The 26,288-nt window shown below is 42.4% G+C and overlaps 2 protein-coding genes across 3 annotated transcripts in view; both read left to right on the plus strand.

The window, feature by feature from the left end:
- The window catches only part of grm1a (glutamate receptor, metabotropic 1a), a 31,228-nt gene extending 18,990 nt beyond the window's left edge, over positions 1-12,238 (plus strand). Inside the window, exons 4-9 of one of the 2 annotated variants that reach the window (XM_046373903.1) lie at positions 1,117-1,352; positions 2,651-2,897; positions 3,524-3,701; positions 5,348-5,474; positions 7,165-8,101; positions 9,721-12,238. In XM_046373903.1, the coding sequence (XP_046229859.1) occupies positions 1,117-1,352; positions 2,651-2,897; positions 3,524-3,701; positions 5,348-5,474; positions 7,165-8,101; positions 9,721-10,543 (2,548 nt within the window). In that variant the 3' untranslated portion in view covers positions 10,544-12,238. The remainder of the gene's footprint in view (positions 1-1,116; positions 1,353-2,650; positions 2,898-3,523; positions 3,702-5,347; positions 5,475-7,164; positions 8,102-9,720) is intronic. The other variant, XM_046373904.1, reaches the window with a different exon arrangement.
- A 592-nt stretch (positions 12,239-12,830) lies between these two features.
- Positions 12,831-26,263, plus strand: rab32a (RAB32a, member RAS oncogene family). The gene is made up of 3 exons (XM_046372413.1): positions 12,831-13,319; positions 21,850-22,127; positions 24,941-26,263. The coding sequence occupies exons 1-3, from the start codon at positions 13,106-13,108 to the stop codon at positions 25,088-25,090; spliced, it is 642 nt and encodes a 213-aa protein (XP_046228369.1). The 5' UTR covers positions 12,831-13,105; the 3' UTR covers positions 25,091-26,263.
- Positions 26,264-26,288: the final 25 nt, after the last annotated feature.

The raw sequence follows: 26,288 nt of genomic DNA on the forward strand, positions 1-26,288 counted from the left end.
ATCCTCTTAAATTAAGGATTGCTGCAGTGGACTTGAGATAAGCCTCCAAACAGTGCTGCCATGCCTATTTAAGATTGTACAGGAGTGGCAGCTGTAGTCTACTTTTACTGGAAGCCCATTAATTTTGGCTTTGGGCACTGGTGGTCTGTCAGTATTTAAACTTACAAAACATGAAATTCACCCTACAGCTGCTCGCCTTCAGTACTGCTTTTTACTCCGTGTTATTGCAGTTTACGTTTGCTGCTCTGCATTTGAAAACGGTGTTTGCAGGTTTCTGTTTTTCACTTTTATGTCCTCTGTAACCCAGCTGCCTCTTCAGAGGTGGAAATTGCACTTCACTTATTCAAGCTGCTCAGTTCAGTTCAAAGATTGGCAGTCCTGGCATTGTACGTTGTACTGTGTTCACATTTTTTTCTAAGCTAAACAGTCACATTACGATTTGAAGGCATTTCGCATTGTCAGCGCAACGTCGAGCGTACAGCACTCGGTTTCTGGTTCGAGCTGCTACATTCAGTTCACTACAACACCAGGCCTCTGCAAGCATTGTGAATAAGATTAATAACTGGGCAGGTGACTATTTGCAGTTTGGAGTTATCAGATCATGATGATTGTTTCTGTGGCTTTTGTCATCATTTCATAAACTTTTAATTAGGAAGGGTTGACTGACAAGGGTGCTTTTGGTCATTTTTGAGGGGAGCCTCACTGCCAAAAGCATCAATCATTCAGTTAGTGAGAGCTGTGATTCACTTTAGTCACTTCAGTTTGAAGATATAATACACAGATTAATAATACACTTCTCCTGCTTTGCCCCCGCCACGAGAAGACTACCCTTCAATGGAAGCTGTTTACACCGTTTAAAATGCAATTATTGTATCTTCAGTGATGCTGCTCTTGAGAATAGTTTTATGGGCATATCAGTCTGATTCAGCAGTTAAGAGTAAATTATGATATACAACAATCCAGTATAAAAGACTGTCAGTATCATCACTCTCTGGCAGTGCCTCTCACTTTAAATTATGGTAATGTTTTATTCTTACTCAAACCTTTTTCGCAATCTTATTATGTCCATAGTCTGTCGGATTAGAGCCTCTCCTTCTTTCTCTCATGCTCCTGCAGTGATGGATGGGCAGATCGTTACGAGGTTGTGGAGGGTTATGAGCAGGAAGCAGAAGGAGGAATCACCATGAAGCTGCAGTCAGAGGTGGTCAAGTCCTTCGATGACTATTACCTGAAGCTGCGTCTGGACACCAACACCAGGAACCCCTGGTTCCCCGAATTCTGGCAGTACCGTTTCCAGTGCCGCCTGCCGGGTCACCCGCAGGAGAACAAGAACTACAAGAAAATCTGCTTCGGTAGGTGATGGAGGGGATCTTTGTAACAAGCTTAGTGTCCTCTATTCTTTCATCTTTTTGTCAGTGAGAGTAGAAGGTTAAATTTAAAAGCCAAACTCATGAATAATAACACAAACTATGTATCTTTTTTCTCTGTCTCCTCCCTGAATATTCTCTCCCTTTGCTCTCAAAAGGTGATCATGGTAAATTGTGTTCTTGACACACTGAAAGCATTTAAATCACAATTCAAAATGACTCACAATAAATCTGATCAAAATATTAAAAAACACAATCAAATGAACACCGCAATCACAATGACATTAAAGTTAATTCCTCAGTTTGCTTTTAATCAAATGATAAATAAGACCAATTTGTAGTTTGTGATGACTGTTACTAACTCAGAGCAGTACAGTCATCTTTTTTTTTATTTATTTATTTTTTTTACTTCTCTTATCACACGTCTACTTGTTTTATTCCAAAGACCTTCAAGGTGGTAAGTGTCTTTTTTCTAGTCACTAAATGGTGATGACTTTTATCAGAATTGCACCTGCACTCTGGAAGCATTTGCTCACCCAAGACAGGAAGAGTTTGACTGATGTTTTTGTTAACACCGCACTCTCTGTCATGTCTTAAAACTGTAATTTAGTCAAAAGGTGAGATCCTGGTAGCATCAGGCTCTCGGCCAGAGAGTGAGGACTGCATCCGTCAAACTCTGAAACGGAGCACTTGGCTTGTTTATGTTGTATGAGGAATAAGAAGAAAATGGCCTTCCACTTTGAGAGACTGCACAAAGGAATGGTTCACCCAGCACACACTGTTGAAACACCTGAAAAAAGATATTGCTTTATTTCGATCTCACCCTTTCTTTTCTACTGTAGGTGCATGTTGATATCAAAGACTATAAATATCAGTATTTTAAATGCACTGTCTATGGAGGCAAAGAGAAATGCACATTCAATCTTAAACATTGGAAGAAATATCCTAAAACGTTTTCTAGTTTTATTTTAAATTGATTTGACTGTGGGGCAGTGCCTTTAGATGGCTTATGGTGAAGTACAACATGCTTCAGTTTCCCACACAATGGTTGTTCTCCACATCTGTTTCCTATTGAGCTTTTGGCCATCATATTGTCATTTCCTTGAATGCGAATATATTTTGCTGCAAAATAGGATTTGCAATGAATTCTCTGTGTCTGGGTCAAATCTCGCCACGCATTGTGGAAAACAACTTCTTTTTTAAATTCCCACAGTTTGACTGCGCACAAAGCACTGTTCATAACTCTTACACTCTTTTGACAACCTCCTCTTTCCCTCTTACAGGAAATGAGAGTCTGCATGAAAACTATGTACAGGATAGTAAAATGGGCTTTGTCATCAATGCCATCTATGCCATGGCTCATGGCCTTCATGATATGCACAAAGAGATGTGCCCGGGACAGACGGGGCTCTGTGAGGCCATGAACCCTATCGATGGCAGCAAGCTGCTGGACTACCTGCTAAAGACATCCTTCAGAGGAGTCTCAGGAGAGGAGATTTATTTTGATGAAAATGGAGACACACCGGGAAGGTAAGAGGATGAGGAGGGTGGTAAGAATTAGAAAAAACTCAAGGAAATGGAGATTTCACCATTAATGTGGTTATAATCTTTGAATTTCTTCCATCTGACATTCCCCTTCTCATTGGGATGCATGCGCATGTGCATGCACATGCGTGTGCATCCATCTTGAGCACAAAAGGATATAATTAGTTTGGACTGGAACAGATTCAGTGGATTGTCCGCTGTGGCAGCCACTTTCATCTCTCTTCAGTCCAACAGACAGAATTTGACAGTCAGAAAACACAGCCGTGTCATTCCTCCGTCAGCTAGAGGTCAGGTCAAGCACATCCTGGTTCAGTATAAAAATGAGGCCACAGTGTGCACTGGCATGAGCTCTTCATGTCACACTAACGGTGTTGTAAGCTGTTTAAATGACTTTGGATAAGAAAAAAAGGATTGCTAAGCTTCTGGATCGTTATCATTAAATTACCCGTCACTTTCTTCTTCTCTCCTCCCTCCTTCTCAATCTTTCTCTGTGATCTTTTCCTCTCCTTGGTTCTACTCTGTCCCCCATCTGGTCTTATTTTTTTCCTTTCTCACTCAATTAACTTGCTCATGCTCATTATGGTCCTCCGTCCCTCCCTCTGTCCATCCAGGTACGACATCATGAATCTACAGAGTGTGGGTGATGTGGGCGATGGTCGCTATGATTACATAAACGTGGGCTCCTGGCATGAGGGCATCTTAAGCATCGATGACAACAAGTTGTGGTTGAACAGCAGCGACATGGTTCGCTCAGTCTGCAGTGAACCCTGCTCCAAAGGACAAATCAAGGTGGGGATTTAGAGCAAATTCTTCAATGTTAAATTAACTCCCAGTGTTAATTAATTTCTGAAATGTCTGAAAAACCTCAAGTCTGAAAAATCAACAATTATTAACGGTGGAGAATTTGCTATGTAATTCTTGGGGAATGGTCCAAAACTATCTACAATTGTTACTTACATAAACAAAGTCCCAGTGTTTCTGTAAGAAAATACCAGTAAAGCCAATTTAACACTTTTTCTGCTCTAAATAATCCATTTTTGTTGCAACAAGTGGATGAGTTTGGTCATGGAGACACATACACATACAATAAGAGTGCTCCTTCTGACTGCTCTTTCCGACTTGTCTTAGCATCCACACGCTAATGATGCTAAAGTGGGACTAAATGCTAACATCAACATACTACCACTACTAACCACTACGATCACAGTGACAATGTTAAAATATTGGTGTTTAGCAGGTAATATACATCATGGTCACTATCTTAGCACGCCAAAACTACTAAGAGCTACTAAGCTCTAAACTCAAAGTAGACCTACAACTGAAGACTATGGGAATGTCATCATGTTTGCAGGTCACAAATCACACTGACTTGATGATGTGCTATGACCTAAAGGAATAACCTTAATATGGCATTTTTGGAAATACTTTTATTCACTTTCTTGTCAACAACAAACATGAAGCTAGCATGAATAGCCAGCTAATAAAGTTTTCCAGAAGAGCTAGCATGGCTTTCTCTGATGACTCCCAGCATTTTGTTTTTGAGACAGATTAAACATATTTTAGCTTTAGTGGTGCTAGCCAGGCTAGCTGTTTTAGTCTTTATATGCTAAGATTAGTTAGCTGGTGGTCGCCTCAGTTGTGTTAGTGTTCTCGTTTAACTTTTGTCAAGAAGGCGAATAAGTGTATTTCCCAAGATGCTCAAAGAAATCACCTGTTGAGTTATTACAGACAATCCTGAGAGGAACATCAACATCTGTACAAAATTTCATGGCAGTCAATAGAAAAGATGTGCCACTCTGAACCAAAAATATGGCACTTGAATGGAAGGGTTTCATGGAGGAGAAAAGAATTTAAATAAACACTGACTGAAAAAGGGCCTGAGCAAAAAAACTCAATTTTTGTGTTTTGACCAATTACTTCAAAGATTTTAAGTTTAATTGGACTAAATTATGTTGCACGCAAAGTTTAAGTAGACTGCTGAGTAGAAGGCCACTTTGGCACAGTAAATAATAAAAACAAGTATTGAGCCCAGTTAGAAGAAATGCCCTGGTTTCCTTCATCCGGAGCTGATTGTTTTCAGTTTAGCTATACACTAAGTTACCCTGAGGGAGAGTGCATCCTCTCTCCTGGATGCTCACGCTTCTCCCTCGATCAGCTTTGTTTCTTGCCCCACTTATCACCCTGCTTTACATATCACAGTGCTGGTAACAGCTTCCCTGGGCGCAGAATGTAAAACAAGCTGGCCTTGTTTTATAAACAGTGTGTCTGGGGCTCAAGGAAAAAAAAACCTTCACCAACATATCCTTGTCTTTGATAACCCCTTGATACTGATTACTTATTTAGGTTGTCTTTGTGTGATGTGCTCCTTGTTGTGGTTTGACTACTCACTAAGATGTCAGTGACCCCTCGCTGTCAATGTCTCTCTCTGCGTGCAGGTGATTCGGAAAGGCGAGGTGAGCTGCTGTTGGATCTGCACCACATGCAAGGACAATGAGTATGTCCAGGATGAGTTCACTTGCAAGGCCTGTGAGCTGGGGTGGTGGCCCGATGATGACCTGGCCGGTAAGGGAGACAAAACCCCTGAGCAGATCTACCGTTATTTTTATGAATAAATGTTCATCAATTCATCAATCAATACAATGTTCATATTTACTCCCTGCTTCCTGCTCTTTCACCAAATCACACTCGTTACTTCACCCATAAGTGTAGTTGCTCCTGAGTAACTTACCTTTTGCCAGCTCTCTTGTATAAGGACATTTATATTTTATAAGACCAATCTGACTGAAACAATACAAACCCTTTCTCTTGGACCACCTCCCCCAGTCCTGTTCACACTTCACACCCTGACACCTTCATTCGCTGATGTTCTTAATGCAGGTTGTATGACCCCGATCTCTTAGCTTTCTCATCTACCATACTACTCCACTCCCACTAACACCCCCCCAAAAGGTGACGCTGCTCAGTCCCCTCCTCCCTGCTCTTTGCCATGTTGACCTAGTGGTTGTTTTGACAGCGATTTATGGAGTTGAGAGGAGCTCTCAGTTCCCAGGTGTAAAATCCTATTACTGTCATGAGAGGCTTGGGGATACATTTCAGCAGTCAGTCGAGGAAGAAATTCTCCCTTCACTCTCATTACGTGTCCCTATCTGGAGAATACTAATAGAGAGAGTTGGTATCCTATTCATAGAGTGAGGTTGTACTGTCCATATCTGGACTCTTGGCATCAGTATTTTAACATATTTCCATAATGGGGCTTCTTTCTCTTGAAAGTCAAATGTGAATATGCACAGGGAGAATGTACAGCAGAATGAGAGAGCTTTGTTTTGAATTATTCAAAGGTCTTCCTAGAGCTTAGATAGCGCAGCATACTGTAGGTTTTAGGAGGATAAGGGATTTGAGCATTGTGTAAGAACTGATACAGATAAGTGCATTTCATCTTTGCTGCACTTGTCTGTTTGCACACAGTGTGGCCGATGCCTCTGTAAGCTAAGCTGGGTGGGTGGTCAAAAGAAAACAAGCAACAGCTCAGTGCACTGAGCTTCAGACACTCAAGTGCAGCTCAGTGTGTTTTTGCAGAAGTGCTTTTAAATAATACCTCAGTGGAACAGCTGGTTTACACCTTCATAATCACATTTGTACCTTTCGCATTTAGTTTTGAAAATACTCAAGCTTCCTGAGGCGACAAGTTATTTTAAAATTTCAGATTTATCATATTTTTAGAAACTGGGAGTTAGAAATGTAGACCAGAAGTGGGTTTCTCCATTTATAGCCTTACATGTGATGGGGGTGAGTGTAATGCTATTAGGAGCAGCATGTAATTTATGGAGTGTTAAGCTGGGGAAGTCTATGGGTGTCAGTTTTCTCCCATTAAGCTTGACAAACTTCCTGTGCGTGTTGGATGACAGGTATGCAACTGGTGCACCATGACAGAGTTGACACACATAACCACGTGTCTGCGCACACACATTTGGCACAACATGAAAATGGGAGACAAATCTGACAGAACTGGAGCTTCAGAGTGTGTATGATGACACATGCAAATGAGTTCCTGAGCAATTTAAGCAAGACTCAGATCTCTGCGACACACCTGACTTCCCTCGCGTCTCCAAGTCAGTGTGGCTTCCCTCTTCCACATTTCTGCTGTCTCTTCAGTCATTTTTTTCACCTATTTTACTGTGTCTTTCATTCACAAAAATGTACTACAGTACCAACAAAAGCTTAATCCCAAATCCCAAATCTCTCCTCTCTCCAGGCTGCCAGCCCCTGCCTCTGAGGTATCTTGACTGGGCGGATGTGGAATCCATAGTGGCAGTGGTTTTCTCCTGTGTGGGCATCCTGATCACCTCCTTTGTCACCTTCGTGTTCATCCAGTACCGTGACACACCTGTGGTTAAATCCTCCAGCAGGGAACTCTGTTATATCATCTTGGCTGGAATCTTCCTGGGCTACATCTGTCCGTTCACCTTAATTGCCCGTCCTACAGTGGCCTCGTGCTACTTGCAGCGGCTCCTGGTGGGCCTTTCATCTGCTATGTGCTACTCCGCTCTGGTGACCAAAACAAACCGCATCGCCCGCATTCTGGCAGGCAGCAAGAAGAAGATCTGCACCAGGAAGCCCCGTTTCATGAGCGCCTGGGCCCAGGTGATCATAGCCTTTATGCTGATCAGTGTGCAGCTAACCCTGGAGATCACACTCATCATTCTGGAGCCGCCTGAGCCCATCAAGTCCTACCCGAGTATACGTGAGGTCTACCTCATCTGTAATACCAGCAACTTAGGCATGGTGGCGCCACTGGGCTACAACGGCCTGCTAATTATGAGCTGCACCTACTATGCCTTCAAGACTCGGAACGTCCCAGCCAATTTTAATGAGGCTAAATATATTGCCTTTACAATGTACACGACCTGCATCATTTGGCTGGCCTTTGTGCCCATCTATTTTGGCTCAAACTACAAGATTATAACCACATCCTTCTCCGTGAGCCTGAGTGTAACAGTGGCACTGGGGTGCATGTTCACACCTAAAATGTACATTATCATTGCCAAACCAGAGAGGAACGTTCGAAGCGCCTTCACCACCTCGGATGTGGTGCGAATGCATGTTGGAGACGGGAAGTCCGCGGCTCAGTGCGGGAGCAACAGCTTTCTCAATATGTTCCGCCGGAAGAAGCCTGGATCTGGCAATGCCAAGTGAGTGACCTTTTATGTTCATTTTGCTAGATTCTATGTTGGTTCCTGGGGTGAACGGCAAGAGGCTAAAGGACAAAAATGCTTAAACGCTCAAATATTTAATTTATGGTGAATTGAGACCCAACTTTTTAAAAGGAATCTATCAAGTATTTGCAAGTGAAAGGCTAATACTTATTTTTTAATCATACTAAGAACATTTGAGTGTTTATGCATGCAGTTAATAGTCCAACTTCCAATCACCCTAATCTATGGGAAACAGAAGTGATATATTGATATATAAACAGTATGCAGTGAACAATCCATATGGCACATCCCCCTCCCCCTGAGAATGAAACATAACCAATGAAATGAAGCTAACAGGCCATGCAAATATGTCTTCTGGATATTATTAAAGTATAGATTTCTTACATTTAAAGTAGACATAAGACTTGCATATAACTTTTTTGAGATCCACAGAAGTGACACAAGGACAGGTGTCTAAAGTAAGGAGTTGGGCAGAGAGTGGTCCCAATATGTTTACGTGTTGTCTCTCACCCTTGTTATGCAGCCTTCCTAATTTTCTAACCCTGTAACACTCTAAACTGAGCAGTACACTGTCTGCAAAGTGTCGAGGCTGGCAGATGTTTTGGCATGGGGGTCGTTCATTTCCCTTCCTGGAGAGCTGCACTGTCAACTGAGACACTGAGTGACTCTATAATAATACAACCAGAGGGGAAATTTAGATGTCCACCTGAAAAAAGTAAATCAGTGAGCCTGCCCAAAAGTCTCAAAGCTGAAATCTATTATTTTCCACAGATTTGCACCCTTTGCAAGTTGTGGTGGGCGATTGTGTAGAGGCTCTCTCTTTATGTTATTTAGTTATTGCATTGAATTAAGCTGAAGATTTTGATATTTTGATGAGTTGCATACAGTAAAAACAGTAGCAAGTAGCAAAATTTGGTTGGCACTCAGCTTGGCTTTGTTGAGTCTGCATTCAACAACAAAGCCTATCTGGTGGGTTAAAGTATGTGATGACATAAAGAAATCATGAGAAGAAAAATTTGATACTGCAGCCCTCCAAGAAGGAGATCTGCCACCCTGCTGCTTCTGGTCTATCCCGAATTAACCTCACATTTAACTTTTCTCAGCATGAATGCCCCTCCCTTCCTCCCTAACTAATCACATTAGAGCCAGTCCCAGCTCCTTCTGCACTAAACTCTGTGTCGTCTTCAGGCCATTTTAGGCACCAAGTGAAACACTTCCTCCAAATGCATGCGTCCCATTTTAACTGTATATGCAAATAGTTAAGACAGGAGAAAATGAGCTGGATGGCTCCTAATTTTGTAAGCTAAATGTCTGAAGCAATTTAAGATCATAATGCTGTCTGTAGCACATTATGAATCACTATGTTTGTGAAGTGCCACAGTTGATAAATGTAATGCTCTTTAGAGCTCATGAGTGAACCCCTCAGCAAAGCTGTTAATGTCAAGTTATGCGGTTAAAAAGTATTTTAACATGCATCAGAAATGTTGAAATGCTGCTGCTCTGTTGTGTTATGTTGCTGCTGTGTTGATGTTGTTTTTCTGCGACCACCTGCCGGTTTCCTGTGATAGTAACTTGGGTCTTTATCTCATTCATAGTTCTAATGGCAAGTCTGTGTCATGGTCTGAATCAGGTGCAAGACACCCTCCGAGGGGGGGGAATGTGTGGCACAGACTGTCTGTGCATGTGAGGAAACAGGAAGCCGGCTTGAATCAGACGGCGGTCATCAGGCCCCTAACTAACACCCCCGACCCCCACAGCTGTGAGCCCTCCACCTGCGACCTTGGCACAGACCCCCATCTCCCACAAGAACCGCGTGGCGCTAAGCCTCTATACAACCTGGCGGAGGAGGACGACGAGGGCGATTCGCAGCGCCCCCTCTGGACTCCACCTTGCACCGGACAGATGCAAAGGCTGGAGTCTGATTTAGATAAGCCGGCTTCTCATTTGCCCTCTCATTTGAAGGGCTGCACCACAGAGCACTTGCAGGGGGCTGTGGTGGACACACACAGCTCCCATGTCCCTGCACTGAATGACCACACTGCCAGGGAGGTAATCCCTGCCAAAGAGCCTTTGAGTTTGACACCCTCTCAGCTTCCTTTGGCCCCACGAACGGGGGCATTTGAAGAAGAAGAAGAGGGGTCAGAGGATGAGGAACTGGACCTCTTACACAGCTACATTTATGATGCCAAGGAGGAGGGGGAGGGAGAGGATGGGGAAGGCGAAGATTTAACTCAGAACAAGCCAACACTGGAGGATTCCCTAGTTCTGTCACCTCCCTCTCCTTTCAGAGACTCTGTGTGTTCAGGGGAGTCTGTCAGCGGCTCCCCCGTCATGGAGTTGATGCTTGGTAGCCCTCCGAGCTCAGTCTACACCTCAAACATCCTCGGAGACTTCGCACACAGCTCCTCAACACTGTGAGAGCAAAACACAGGGGCTGACACAGTCGCTGTCAGCACACTTGTGCATCACGCAGACATGCATTTCTACACACAAGTTCACACACACACACACACACATACGCAACCACACACACACACACAGATACACACTGTTATTTTATTATTTTTAACATTTATTGTTTTGCGCTTTCATTTGCTTGCTTGTATTTATTGCTCTTTACTACTGCTTTTATCAGTAAGGGGTTAATCAAAACTATGAGCAGAAAAACAGCAGGAATCATCCATGAGTGCTTACCTTTCTGAAGGGCTGTCATTGCACAAAGCCTTTCTGCAAAATGTACAACTGGGAACAGTGCCAAAACTAGCCGGCTCTCGTGCCAAATTCTGATGTGATAAGAAACACAGAGAATCATAAGAAAAGATGTAGCTGCGGTTATCACAGCGGCAGTACAATTAAACGGCCTGCGAGAAACAAATGGAAAGAGAAGCACAATTCTATGTGTACACATGTGCAGAGTGTAAAATCCAAACAGAGGCCAAACTTGAGGCTTTGAGGACTGCGATAGCTCAAGTGCATTTCACGCCAGTTTTGATTAGCTCTGCTCCTCGCCGCCGCACACACACAGATCTGAGCATGTGTGCTGTGGTAGCAGCTGCATAGGAAAACTATTTGCTTCTTTGCCTTTTTTTTTTTTCCATTGATTGATTCAGTTTCCCTTCCTCTGAATTCGCTGCAGTCGCAAAGAGATAACTTAAGAAAAGTGCAGTAAGTTGGTTGAATATTACTTTTATGTGTTGCGAGGTGAGCTCAAAATCACAGAGATTATTATCACTAAACTGAGATTCTGCCGAAGACTTGTGCTGTGTGCTGTGTGATTATGGAAATAACGTGCCAATCAAAGTTGTTATCAAACTACATCCCTGCTTTGAATTTTTACGATGTAGCTGATGCAGGTTAGCGTGATTGTAGATGATGGCAATGTTGTGTATTCAGTTTACACACCTGACGGCGAGTTTTACGAGCATGGGATGTGATACGTTTGCTTTCCATGCCGTGTTGATATTTCTCATGAGTTTGCTGTGTCATTGTAATGGAAAAACACAGTACTTGTACAAGTTCTCAAAGTTTGTAATACTGTTAAACCATCTCTTGTTTTTCACACAGGTGGTATGTTTGTAATACTGATAAATGTTTCTATATTTAGAATGTCAACAGATTAAAAAAAAAAAAAAAAAAAAAAAAAAGAGTTTATACATTTTGAAGCTGTCCTCCAGATAGCCTATTTGTCCAGGAGCAGTGTGTTTGGTTTTTGGGTAAATTTTAAGCTAACTTGAGTCGACTGTATCCTCTTGAAAGTATTAAGTTGTAAAAGTAACCAATGATTAGTTGCTTCTTGTAATGAGATGATACATGTTTCACTTTTTGCTTAAATCTTGCATTATAAATTTTAAGTAGTTTACTTGAGATTAAGTTTCTTAGTTCTTTATCAATAAGAATGCGAATTATTTCAGAGTACAAGCCTATACAGTACATAGTGCAACTGTATTGTATTTCCAAATGTTTTTAGTCTCTTATAGTGTAAGTTGTTAGATGATTTTAACCAGTGTAAAATATGCGAGGGTGCCACCTGTTTGACACTGTCACATCTAGAATGAATTAGGCCTTTATGTTTTGGGCGAGCTGAACAATGCTGTAAAATAAAAACTATTTATATTAAGAAGACTGATTACTGCCTGCAGTAACCTGAAAAACTGGGTCGTCATAAGGTTTGCCTGAAAAAAACAAAAAACACTCACCAAAATAGAGTTTGGGGATCCTTAAGAGGTTTCATGACAAGTAAAATGATTGTCCCCCCCTCTCCTGCCCAGCGTATTTGTTAAGGAGAATGATGTATGTGTGGGGTTTGACATCAGAAAGTTGTTCTCACATTCATCAGATGAAAAAGGGGGGGCACAGTGTTCAACTTAAACATGTCTGATGTGGAAACTGCAAACCTTCACTGCATGAAGTAGGAGACATTTTGTTGATCTCTTGGAATGAATTTGTGTGTGTGTTTTTTTTTTCTTTTTCTTTGTAATTTGACTTTTTTCAGAGGGGAAAAAAAGACAGAAATCATTACTGTTATGTGTCTTAAACATCTCTGTAGGGGATCTCCTATCTGGGGGAAAAAAAAACAAACCCCAAAGTGTCTGTGGTTGATGGTTATTTGATGGTACAGTGACACCTCACATGAAAACACTCAGGAGTTTGAATGGCGAACAACAGCCGGCTTTGTAAACATGACAGGCTCTGTACGCGCAGCAGCACGAGGAACTCTGAACATACTGTAGTTTCTCTGACATTTCCGGGTCCTGTGACTTATCAGGTGGCTGTTAAGCGGCATCAGGAGGCGAGGGAGGAGGAGGAGGAGGAGAACAAGGAGAATTAGAAAAAGGGGGGAGACAAATGTACTTTCTGTTGCATCTGGCCCTCAGCCGTCTGACCAGCCCAGTTCACAGCAGCTCCTCACAGGAAGCCTACATGAGCGAGAAAGCAGAAGCTGTCAGAGTTTAGAGAAAAGTCGTCAGTGTCAGTCTCAGCATGGCCGGGGGCTCGGTGTCCGAGTGTAAGGAGTACTTGTTCAAAGTGCTGGTCATCGGGGAACTGGGCGTCGGGAAAACCAGTATCATCAAACGCTACGTGCACCAGCTTTTCTCGCAGCACTACAGGGCGACGATCGGGGTCGACTTTGCGCTCAAAGTTATCAACTGGGACAGCAAGACGCTGGTCAGGTTACAGCTGTGGGATATCGCAGGTAAGGAAAACGCTCGTTCGCTCTTTAACGGCGCGACATTTTCATCGTGGGTCAGATCGGGTGTGGGGCCGTGTGACTTGGGAAGTTTCACTTTTGGTAGCTTGCTTCGGGAATTTGATTTGATATGTAAAAATTCCCACAAACGCAAAGAAACATGAGGGGTATTTCCAGCCTAACAGACCGACCCATCATGTCAGCTCGTACTTTCTACTTTATGATCACATAATTGTCAGAGGAATGTAGGTCACGTTGTTATTTGCCTACCGACTGAGCGCCGCCCCCCCCCCCCCCCAGCTCAGCCAAACTCACCAGCACTGTGTTGTTTGCTACACACACACACACACACACGCATACACCCCTCAGCCTGTGCATTCCTGCAGCTTGTGTAAGGAAAGCCTACGGAAATCAGTGCTGTGTAAATAAAATAAAGAGAAAAAGTTTCTCCCATGCAAAAGCAGCCCTGCTCCACAGGTCACACTGTTTGTCATGTCTGAGCAGAGAAACTGTAAAACAGATGGGTCTGACAATGACACGCTTGAAAGGACAGGTGAGACAGAGACAGAGGAAGTGAGCAAACAAAGGCAAACAGCGTGCCTGACTTTTAAATCACACACAGCCTAAGTGTCGACCAAGCTGAGGCTCCAGCTACAGTTGAATCGGCAGGAATGAGGGTGTCATGTAGGGCGCTGGGTGGATGATCGGTGTCAGTGGTGTCCCATTAGCCTCCATCTTTTCATGTTGGAAATCTGGAGTGTATTCAGAGCTAAAATAAAAAAGTCATCTGACATTAGGGCTTGTGTAATAGCTGATCGGGCCAGCGGGGGACAGGCTACTTCGTGTGAGGTGTAATGAGATCACATGGCTTCAGGGCCCCAGTTTGTGTGTATGTGTTTGTGTGTATGTTTTTTTCTAACACGATGTTGTGACAGTTTACAAATGCGGACTCTATTGTCTATCCAGTAAACTACAACATCCATGATCCCGCATGTGTGCAGAGGCACGGCAGGAGGAGTTAATCATCCTGGGAGAAGTTGGCATTTGAAGAAAGGAGTGTGGCTAAATGTTTTTTTTTTCTCTGTGTAAATAATGTGTTTACAGTGGTCAAGGAGATAAAAGAATATAGGGCTGCGACTAATTATCATGGAGATGGGTAAAGAGTGTTTTTTTTCCGGTGTTTTTCCAAACTATTCACGATGGTTGAAAATGGCCATGTGCAAGTGATTTAGCACTGCTCCACAGAGAACAGGGGCTGTTCTAGTACATGCTGTTCAGACAGAGACGGCCTCGTGGTACAATTATTGGCTGCGTGGTCAGTGAGATTTTGATTCTAACGTGAAAGTCAGTTGTGTGTATACAGCATGCAAGCTCGGATTAAAACGTGTCCATATTTTTTTTTTTTTCTTTGTCTATCTTAAAGTGGAGCTCGTATCCCCGCAGTGGCGTGCCTCTGGACATGATCTATTCATACGTTTGAACAACGCCGCCGTGGTTGTGCAGGTCCATCCTCTCCCTCAATCAAACAAACCTCATATGTTGAGACAGATCAGGACAGATGGTTGGAAGACTGCTGTTTTTATATTTTTCCATCGCTTACAGCGGTGACAGAAAGGGAGCGAACAATTATGTGTGTGTGTGTGTGTTGGGGGGGTCTGTCTCCTGTCTCAGACTGATTGGCAGTGTGGTACACGTTCCCCGCTGTCACTTGGGCCCTGGCAGCACAAGCTCAGTGTATAGGGGCATCTGTGACTGAGTGCCAGGGAAGGCCGTCTGCCTGTCACAGCCAGACAGCACTCGATCAAAGGATCTGCGAGGGTAAATAAAACACTGACACACACATGCGCTTAGATTGATATCATTCAGAGAGACAAGTGCACAAGCTTGCACATATTGGGTGAAACTAAACCATTTTTTTATGCACACACACTCTGACCAGAAAAAAAGTTTGAGGTTAGATGACCGATACTAAACCTCATAATTCACACCTACAACAAGGCCTGGCCTGAGGACACTCTGAGGACAAAACAAGTAATGATACGTGGGTGAGAAAGAGTGAAAGCTGGAGGTATATTTGCCAAGTCATTAAGACAAGCCATTAAGCCATTTAATCGTGCAGAAAAGGAGGAGGAATTATCTTCTCGGCCACACTGAGAGTAACTTCAGAGTTGCGTTGTCTTTTTTCAACCTTAATAATAATTACAGTCTGGGAGGAATGATAGTAATCAGAGCCTTGTACAAGATGGGGGCACCATGGAAGTCAGTGTGAAGCTCACGGCTGGCTTTCCCACCCCCTTTTCACCCACAATTGCTACTCTCTCCTGGATCTGTCTAAGCTAGTGGACAGGATGATTACCGCCATGACATGTAGTATAGAAAAGCCTGCACCTTGTAGGACCAAACCTTGTAGGAGCAAGAGGTCGCACATTAAGTGGTTTCTGTCACAGAGATAACCCACAGTCCTGTCAGAAAAACCCCGTTTTACACTGACCCTCTGACTCTTGTTAAACTTCTCTATTTCCTGCACTTTCCCCCAAGACGTCTCCGCTACAACAATGGGAACCTGCCTTTCTTTTACATTTTTAGTTAATACAACACAGAAGGATAGAATGACCCTAAAATGTATTAGTTAGATACAATCCAGAAATGTCTACTTCTGTGATTAAGACCCAAGCATGGTGAGACTTCTGGATGTTGCACTGGTCACCAGCTTATAAAACATATACTCACACGTGTACTTCATTGTGTACACCTGTACAGTCTAATGCGAGCTCTGCCATAAAGTCTGCCTTTACAGCGCTAACAATGTTAAGCAGCGATTGACACTGTCGCAGTGATAAATATAACTCCATGTTTGTGTTGAGGTGTGATTTTGCAGTGGTGTTGAACAGAATATAACATATTTTGTCCACCCCATTTCCATACATGAGAGGGGCAAAACATGAGAAACATCTTTTTAAATATAACTCCCTTATGTGCGACTTCGCCCACAATTATAAACATAAAGCAGAGTAATTGCCTTTCATCCGTCAAGAAGTTGCTAAATTTAGCTGAATTATAACAGTCAGCAGTGGTACTAAATGAAGAAATGTTTGGCAGCTGAAAGAGATGACTCTTATCTCTGGGCTGTGCCATATGATGTGGCTAAACTGAAAAGAGCCACACCAGAGAGAAATCCGAGGAGATTGTACGATTATTGACGGGATAATCAAAGTAACAAATGTATCCGTATTAACCGAACACTAGAAAACCCGATGATATTCAATTTTCTGTCGCATTAGACGAAGAAAACAGCATGTCCTCACAAAATGCGAAAGTGAAACGAGATTAGGATTGCTGATTGATCAAAGCAGTTGCTCATTCATTTCCCTTCAAACATCCAATAGATTAATTATTTCAGGCTCTAATGCTGAGCAGAACATTGAACTGCCAATTGGTCCATTTGACCATTAGAACTGTGACACTAAAGGTGACACGAGGACTTTTTTTTTTCTTTAAGCACACAATGTGACGAACAATGTGGCACCGCCAAAGGTTAATGCCTAGTGCAAACAGCAAGAAACACAGTATACAGGTAGATGATGAAGTAAAGCACACTTTATGTTCTCACATAAAGTGAGTCTCCCATAGGTGTTAAACTGATTTGAGATCAGGTGGCTGCAGAGGCTAAAGCATATAATTAATTCTCATACTGGATTAGTAATGTTAAAATCGTAGTTTATTGAGGTTTCCCCTTAAAATTGACCGTTCACTTTACTTTTCTAGTAACTGCATTAGTGTCTTTGTCCCTCGCTCTCTTTTACTCCGACACTCTTGCCACCATTAGTCTACTGTATTTTCCCATATAAACTATGTCATTCAAAGAATAGTTTAAATAGTTCATGAGTTAAAATCCTACTTACAGTTCAACAACAAATGTCATCATTTTGAGCTAAATTCCTACAAGCTTGTGCCAGAGCTTTATGTTGATCTGCTCTCACACCCCTTTCACTTGAGAGTGAGAGGAAGCAACACTCAGAGGTCGGGGATTTTCTGTCAGTTCAGATTTAGCGCTAAAGGCCGTAGTAAGCTGTAGTAAGTCACCTCTCACATGCCGCTCGGTGGAATTTGAATGTGCCAGTCATGTGTTGCTCACAGATTCGTTTAGAACTCGTGCTAAAAACGACCTTAATGACTGGACCCTGTGTTGTCTTTGTTATTTTCGTTGTCGGGAGGGCGTGTGAGGAATGGGGAAGTTTCACAGCCAGTTGCCTCCTGACAACAGACGGAGACTGCTGCTGTTGCTACTGCCGTGTCTGGCTTGGACAGTTCCTATGGTAACCCACCCACAGGATAGCAAAATGTACGACCGTAGAGGAAACCGGGGTTGCCAGGGCTATGGATAATGATGAGACTTTTTTTCTTTCTTTCTTTCTTTCTTTCTGCTTCTCCCACACAACAAACAGAGATGATACAGTGGCTGTAACCGTTTCTTTTCATGGACCAGCTCTGTGACTGCAGTTTGCTGAAGGTTTCACGTGTTCATACCCAGAACTTGAGGTCACGCACCAGTACTCAGTGTAGTCAGTGTGTGGTAGACTGAACTGAAATGTCCTTGTTTAAAGCCTTTGGAATTCCGCAGTAGTTTGCTGTGTCTCTTTACAGACGGATTGAGACGCGCTGCTCTTTAGTTTGTAGGCACGTTAAGTGTTCGTGGCGGCAGCTTACGTCTTTTGTCCTCTCCCGCAGACTCGTGCTCGCCTGTGGTATTCAGTGTGTAAATACTCCATTGTTCATACACCTCGTACCGTTACTGTGTCATATGCTTATTGTTTATGGTGTCTGCAAATTATATGGCATTTTTTGCTATCTTCAGATTTTAATGTAGACCAGAGGGAGAAAATAATTGACAGATTAATTGATAACGAAAGTCATCATTAGTAGCAGTCCTAATTCTGTGCTTTTCTTATTGTCAACAAGTCCCATGACAAGGAGCTGGTCCTGCTAACATTGCCTGTGTATGAAAGGATTGATGAAGGTTAGTCCTCCATGCCGTAGACTTCTAATGTGGACCAAAAAAATAACTGCAACACTGTTCATTAGATTTCAGTCCACTGCAGTTCCATATATACTGCACTGTTCCAAATCCACGGCTTGAAATAACACTCCCAACGCTGTCTGAGTAACAGTTGTTGGAAACCGCAGTACCCACCTGTTTTGGGAAATGATTTACCTTTTAAAAAAAATGGAAGCGTATATTGGCAACCTGTTATCAAAGAGTGTTTAATCTTGGGTTAGCGTTGTGAAGGTTCAGGGTTCGAACCCGGCTGGGGTCTTTCGTGTGTAGATCTTGCAAGGGTGAGAATGTGAGCGTGAATGATTGTCTCTACATGTCAGCCGTGTGAGGAACTAGCAGCCTCTCCAGTGTTTCCCCCAGCATCAGCCGGGATAGTAAACCCTGCAAACGATAAGCATGATGCGCATTCAGTGTAGGGGGAAGTAGCTTTTATTCAATAAAGCAAACAGTAGTCGTGCTGAATGTGTTGGTTCTCCCAGCAACAGGACTGGCTTTAGTAAATGCAGTAGAATGATTATCAGTTCTTGCTTATGTCACTTGAAAGGTCAGGCACCGTGGGATTTGCTGTCATTAAATGTTAGTGACTTCTGCACGGAACCACAGCATCTTTTCAATACCCCGAATAAGTCATTACAGCCCAAAAACAGTCAGAAGTGTGTGTCTAACGGCAATCGCTAGTATTGATTAATATAACCACCCCTCCCATTTCACCCCCCGTCTTTCCCATCCAGCCATCGCTCTCCCCCGGGAGAAGGGAGGGTAACATCTGAGACTGGCTGCTCGTATACATCGACCCGGCAGGACTCGGCGTGTCAGAAAATCAAGTGAAGTGTGAACACAATGACCTGCTGTAATGGCCTCGCCAGTGTTTATGGAACAGTATGTCCTCAGTCCCGAGAATGAATGAAGGATCATCCTAATTCTCAGCATTAATTACCTTCTTTGTAGATTCTAAACGAGAGTCGGAAGACACGAGTTAATAAATTGTACCGGTTCTATAAACGTGTCTTTTTGTGGGCAAATCGATGTTTGCTGTGCAACTTTGCAATTCCACTCTTCATGTAAACCAGTTCCTAGTCAGATGTGAGCAGGCAAAAATGAAATTTTCAGTCATTATACGGTCGCTTGTCCTTGTCGCTCTTCACTGGTGAGTTTTTCATTTCACTGAATAATTTCTGCCTCTGTTGCGCAGCTGAAAATATTCGAGTTTGTCTGTGGTCAATACTGTTCAGTCTCTCTATTCTGGCTTAACGTCACACTGGGCCCAGTCAGACCTCACAATAAACTAAAAAGGAGACGAGTGTGATTTCTTTATATATTCTGTCTTCACCTCTAGTCTGGTGGATACGAGCTCCAAAAGGACTGGAAATGAAAGCCTTGTTTCTAGCGGCTCTTTATCCCACTGTGTCGTGTCTCTGGTGAATTCACCTGGGGTTATATCAGCTAAAATTAGACTCTCAATTATGAGCAATTACCGTCAGGCCTGTGGGCCCCACAGTGTATTCACTCTCTCGCTCACACTCGCACACTGCACTGTGCCACTCCAGTTCCTTGCGTGGTTGGGTAAGTACCTACAGTAAAGTGAAAGTATGCTGGGAGAAGCTGTGCTCACAGTTCCTCAATCTTTTTCTTGGTTCATTTTCTGTTTTGTAACTGCTTTTATGTAATGTGATATTTGGACAACAACTAAATCTAAGTTCTAAATATTCTCGGATGCTGTTATAAGTAGGTTTATGTAAGAAAACAAAAATTAAATGTGCACATGAATATACAGTGCATACCTTAATGGGGTTAAGTGTAGTGTTAGTGTAATAGTGTTAATAATTTAACCGTGTAAATCTCATGTTCAGGTAACCGATGTAGGCAAAAACACAAACCCTATGTGGAAATCTGTGTAAGAGAGAGATATAGAGAGTGTAACTTTTCTCTGTATGTAGAAACAATACACTGCTTTTATCTAAAACAGTCAAACCAACCATAATGTTCCCTCTGTCATTTAATGTAAAACGTCTTTCGATCTGGACAAACAGATTTGTCTGCGGTAGATGTTATGTAAATCGCAGGCTCTTGGCACGGAGATGATTAAACGTTTTGATTTTCATCGTGCGTTTGCAACCCAGACTGCGTACGTCACAGAGATTGTGATCACAGCTGTAGCCTGTTCATGCTTGTACTCTGTACTCTACATCGACACGCCTAACTGTCGAGGCATCTGCTCCGTCACAGGGCCGATTTTTTTCCCCTTAACTAACCTGTTATGGTTGCATTTTGAGCTAAACAATTAGCAATGCGTTCCACAGTGGTTATTACAGGATCTGTTGATATGTTTTTTCTTACTATCAACAAATTCCAAAACCAACAAGATCCCACTAACAAGTATTTTCCAGGCAGACAAAGCTTGAAATAGCTTATTCCTCCATGACCACATATTGTTGTTCAAAAACTATTAAAAATGCATAATTGTGACATTTATCGTGATTACAGTGAACACAGTCATTGTATGTTTATTTCCAGTCAATCCTATAAGCAAATTATTCTTTGAAAGCAAATCTGTGATCAGCAAATCCGCCAGTAAGTGCTGCACACGCACAAAAGGAGGTTAAGTCATGAGAAGATGAAATGGAGAAGGGCCAGGCAAACGTAAATTGAGAGATCTGACGTGGAAATTGAGGGATCTTTCGATCAGATGTGTATCGCTGAAAGTCAGCCAAGTGTTACCAGTGGAGCCTTTCACCAGGTGAACCGCTGGTCAAAGATTCACTTCCCCCACTGAGGTGCGGCTGCAGTGTGCGTCGGTGCACGCTGATGCTAAGGTGAAGTGATGTGGGCAGACTTGAAGGTATGTCACAGAGGCTGTTCCTGGAATTATTTCTCGACTCAAGAGTCTGTTTCCTCTTTAAGGTTTCATTTTAAATGTGCAAAGTGAAATATGGTATATGATTGAATCCGAGGTCAACCTGTAGTCGTTTGCATGATCTAAAAATAATCGACACAATAATTTCTTCACAGGCTGATTATTTTAAAGTAGTTGTTGAGATGTGAACACAATCAGTAGATTTAAAAACGGTATAACAACCCTAAAAATGGTCCATTTGTGCCTATGAAGAGGCATTTTGAGGTTGATAGTGACACCCCATATCCTGCTGGTAATTCCCCTTGTGTTGCTTTTGTGAAATATCACCCCAGATTTTCTCAGAGAACGACTACAGAGAATGGACATTTTTCGGCCGCATTTAGAGGAAGAGAATTGTTGAGATCTCACTCAGTTGTGACAAAATGGAGAAAGAACTGAGATAAAGCACATTAGACATTCAGTTTCATCCTCAGGATACAGTTCATCTGCTTTTTAGGGATAAATAAAATTCATATATTTAAATCTACCCCAAACTCTGAACCTCATTACTCTTCCACATAGCTATTAGCTGCTTTGTGTGTGTTAATAATGTTAATAATGCACTAAATTCTCTTCCTGTCCACCAGGTCAGGAACGGTTTGGGAACATGACGCGAGTGTACTACAAAGAGGCCGTTGGGGCATTCGTGGTGTTCGATGTGACGAGGGGCTCCACATTCGAGGCAGTATCGAAGTGGAAGCATGACCTGGACAGCAAGGTGAAGCTGGCTAATGGAAACCCCATCCCCTCAGTTCTGCTCGCCAATAAATGTGACCAGAAGAAAGAGAACTCCAACAACACAACCCTAATGGACAATTTCTGCAAAGAGACTGGCTTCCTTGGCTGGTTTGAAACCTCAGCTAAGGTGAGAGATCGATACATTAGACAGAGGGGCTCTTAGGTGCGCTTTTAACTACATTCTTGTCCATATCTGTCAACCAGTTTCTCCTTTCCTGTTTTATCTGGCTACACTTTAAACCAGGGTTCAGCAGCATGACATTACCAAAACTAGGAGTCAGTGCTGGCTGAAATACTTTGCATCATGGGGATTTGGAACATTTTTCAAAGCTTCTTGAGTCACGGTCCAAACATGACTAGTGATAGGTTCGAATCTTATTATATGCATGCATATGACTCATGTTTGTTGGAGATTAGACCTGGTAAGAGCCACAGAGCCAAGTCACAATAAAAGGTGCCACTTCTATTATGAAGACATTTTACTGAATGACTTCTTCACTTCTCATGACATGACAGGAAGTGGGGAAGCCAGGCCCCTTCTGAATGGTGAAATGACACTGGTTACACTGAGGCGGTTGTGAAATAGTTGCACCCAGTAGATTTTTTGTTAAAGAAACACAGAGGACATCTGTAAAAACTGTTGATTTATACATGGCTGTCTTTGCCATGCTTGCACGGCATCTATAGACATTTATCTTTCCAACCAGTGAAAAGATTTGTTGGACAGCTGGAGTGATAAGGTGTCACATGATGGTGATTGATGTTGCAGCCCAGAGCTGTGAGGGTTAAAGGGGCAGGGCTCTGAAAGATAATGTTCTGTAGTGTTTCTATGCATCTTTTGCTCACAGTGTCAGAGGTATGTTTTGCTTTTGGTTTGGTTTTGCTTTTTTGTACTTTTGTCCATGTGAGTAGAATTTGCTGAAGTGAGATCACTTGAGCTGTGTCTCACTTCAGCAAAGGTTCAGTTGAGGGATAAATGATGGAAGTGTTCAGATCTTTTACAAAAGTTAAAGCGGGAGTATCACCCTGTGAAAAGACTGTATTAAAAGTAAAAATACTGACTTGCTGGTCAGTGTTGGATCGTGAATGTTGATGCAGTATAGCAGTACTTCAATGGTGTATTTTTAAGAGCATTATATACTGCTGGATAGTTTATATCTAAAAATACATCATGTTTTTCTTATTAAGTAGAAAAGTAGTTCCCTCTGAAATGTAGTGGAGTGATAGTACCTCAGAATTGTACAGTAAATCTACTGCCCTGCTTTCCACAGCTGTTAGTGTGTTGTGTGACTCAAACAAAAGGCTGCCGGTTGTCTGCATGTGCCAGCTTATGTTCAGTGATAAATTGCTCATTGAGAAAGATGCTGTTTGTGTCTGATGAGTGTTTGAATCACAGCAAGTCAAATGTTCATCTTCTTAAACCTGCTGCAGTGCCGGCCTTTTACATCGAAATGACATCCATCACATTCAAGCTTTCACCAGAGGAGTTCAGGCAATGCTGATTAAGCCCATCACCACCAAGAAACATCTTCTGCGTTCTGAGGGAGATTTGCAGAGAGCGCTTCTGGGGGGTCGGCCAAAATAATCGTGAGCTCACATGTAGGCATGAATCATAAAGATGCGTTGACAGTGTTAGTGTAATTACTCTCACTGCCAAAAGGAGGAGGGAAAAGACCCGCCCTGCAGGTTTAACTATGAGACTCCAGGGAAAAGCTGTGTCCTGTGCTTCCCTCGCCTCCCTTTCCAGTCACATTTGTGTCTTTTCCTATGAGCGTCATACTTACAAAACTAACTAACAAACTCAGTAAGCCAAAACATGTTTGTGAATGTTTTAAACCCGAACTGCGTTCTATGCTTCCACGTTGAGGAATGCTTTAGGTTTTGGCAGCCAGAGTTAATGTCATTAACTCATTCCAAAAAGCCTTGGGGCGTGCAGCTGGGTCAGGTGCTGTGTCATGTGAGGTGTGTGTGTGTGTGTGTGTGAGGTCTGGAAATCCTTTCTCGTCATATCCCTTCTATGAGTGAGATAACCTGATGTTGTGTTGTGTGGCTGTCACGCTTTTAACTCAGGGCACAACAATCTGTGACTGGAATTCTGTCACTGACTTTTCTTTCTGTTTGTGTTTCTCTACTTCCTACAATGCAGTACAAGACAGTAAGAAATGACGATGATGAGATATGCATTGTTGCTGTCACAGTTTTGTGACATCTGGGGCTGAGGCAGACCACCCGGTCAGTTTTCTTTGGTCCCAGTTGGCCTTTGCTATGATGTGGTCCCTCTAAATTATTATAAGGTTCTGACAGGTGCATGTCATCTATTCACTGAAAAGTCATAAAAGTTTAAGGGAAATGTAGACGGTTTTCATAACTGCACTTGTAATAACATGCACTTTAAGAAACACTTTAACAGGAAATCTGCATAAGTAATATACTGCATTGTTTTCTTTTTTCAGATGTGTAATTATTTTCTGAAATAATTAGCAATTAAATTTTCATTTCTAATATAATTTTGACTTTTCTAACCTCCTAGTTTTCTTAAAACAGTTGGTTTTTCTAATATATCTCTAATACACTTACCCTCTGTTCAATGCCCAGGCCTCTTTGTAAACATCTTTGTCACTGCAGCGCGTGGAGAAGGGCTATTAATATTCATTACCTCTTCAGCCCGTGGGATGACAGCTTTTGGCCACAGTGTGAAGGGCAAAAGCAAATGGTGGTTTTTACCTTGTCTCCGCTGGCCTCCGATTGGCTCTCTGCAAACCGTCTCGATCTACCAGCTGTTGCTTTAAAGACTCGTATAATAGGGTTTTTTTTTTTTGGACTTCTGAATTCTGAAAAGAAACCTAAAGGTGTAAATGATGATGTGTAAATGTACAGTTTTAATTTTTTTGAAATAAATGTCTCATCGCCATTGTGACATACTGTTTTGCTTTTTTCCAGGACAACATCAATGTGGACGAGGCGGCACGCTTCCTGGTGGAGAACATCTTGGCAAATGATAAAGGTCTGCCTTATGAGGAGAGCAATGGAGACCGGATCAAACTGGACCCGGAGACTGTGGCTGCTGAGAGCAAGTCGGGCTGCTGTTAACGCTCAGTCCATTCAAATTAGCCATCCACCTCCCCTTGGCAGGGTCCAACCCCTTCACCCAGCTGGCAGCTCTGCTGCCTCCCAGAGGAATATGAATTTCTTTGGGTCTTCAAAGCTCCAGGATTTTCTCCTCCTTGTACTGATGCTCCTTTGGCCTGAGCATCTGAGTTTGTCCTTGTCCCTTGGCCAGAATAGAAGCCCAGTTTTATCTCAGTGTTGTCCCAAATGTTGTCACTGCCTGTGCCAGGCTGTTTACTTCTTTGACCGTTAAAGCATATGATCTTTGTTATTGTTTGTCACACCACATATTTCCCTGACCGTGTATGAAACACCAGTCAGCCCTCCACACCTGAACCCTGCTGCTCCTTCCAAATCCTGGTGCCCCAACAGCACCTGAAGCCCTGGGCTAAACCACAACATAGAAGGGGGTGCAAACTAAACAGAAAGCTGAGAAATACAAACGAGAATGCAACCTCTTGATTTATGCCAACCTGGTGCACTCTTTCACAGTATTCTTGTCATTCAGCATTTATCTGTGAAACAGACCATTTTATTCTTTAGTGATTCTGAAATATATCTTCATTTAACATATAAAATGCCCCTTAAACAACACTTTTTACAGCATGATCAGGCTTGTGTTTCCAGCGGTTCTTTAGACTACAGTATAAAAAGTAAGCAACAACTATCAGTGTATAAGTGTTATTGTATCTCATGTCGCTGCCATGAATTGCCATCTTTATGTCATATGTTCTCTGCAATAATGTGCCATAACACAGTTCTTGTTATGTCAAATTGAGGGGAATACTTTGTGTTGTTCACTCAAATATTTAAGGACACAGACGGACAATATGTGTTCCAGAAAAACTCAAATAATGGTATGATATAGGACACTGGGAAATCTTTGTTTGATTGTATTGCCACCAGATTGAAAACATAGATCTGATTTATAGGATGTTTTTTATAATGTGTTGGGTTGTGCATTATACTGGTATAACTGGTGAGATCTCATTAAAATCGTGACGGTGTGACAATCTGACAGAGGACTATATTCTCCTGTACATAAGGATATGTTAAAGTGTTCCATGAGATATGAAGGATTTTTTTAAACGTGGAGTTTACATGTGAAAATACTATAAATCTACTCGACCAAAATAGAATAAACATTTTAACAGATTTGTGTTGTCAACTAATGCTTAGC

Source organism: Scatophagus argus, chromosome 19 (assembly GCF_020382885.2).
Source record: "Scatophagus argus isolate fScaArg1 chromosome 19, fScaArg1.pri, whole genome shotgun sequence".
In the NCBI taxonomy this organism is placed as follows: Eukaryota; Metazoa; Chordata; class Actinopteri; family Scatophagidae; genus Scatophagus; species Scatophagus argus.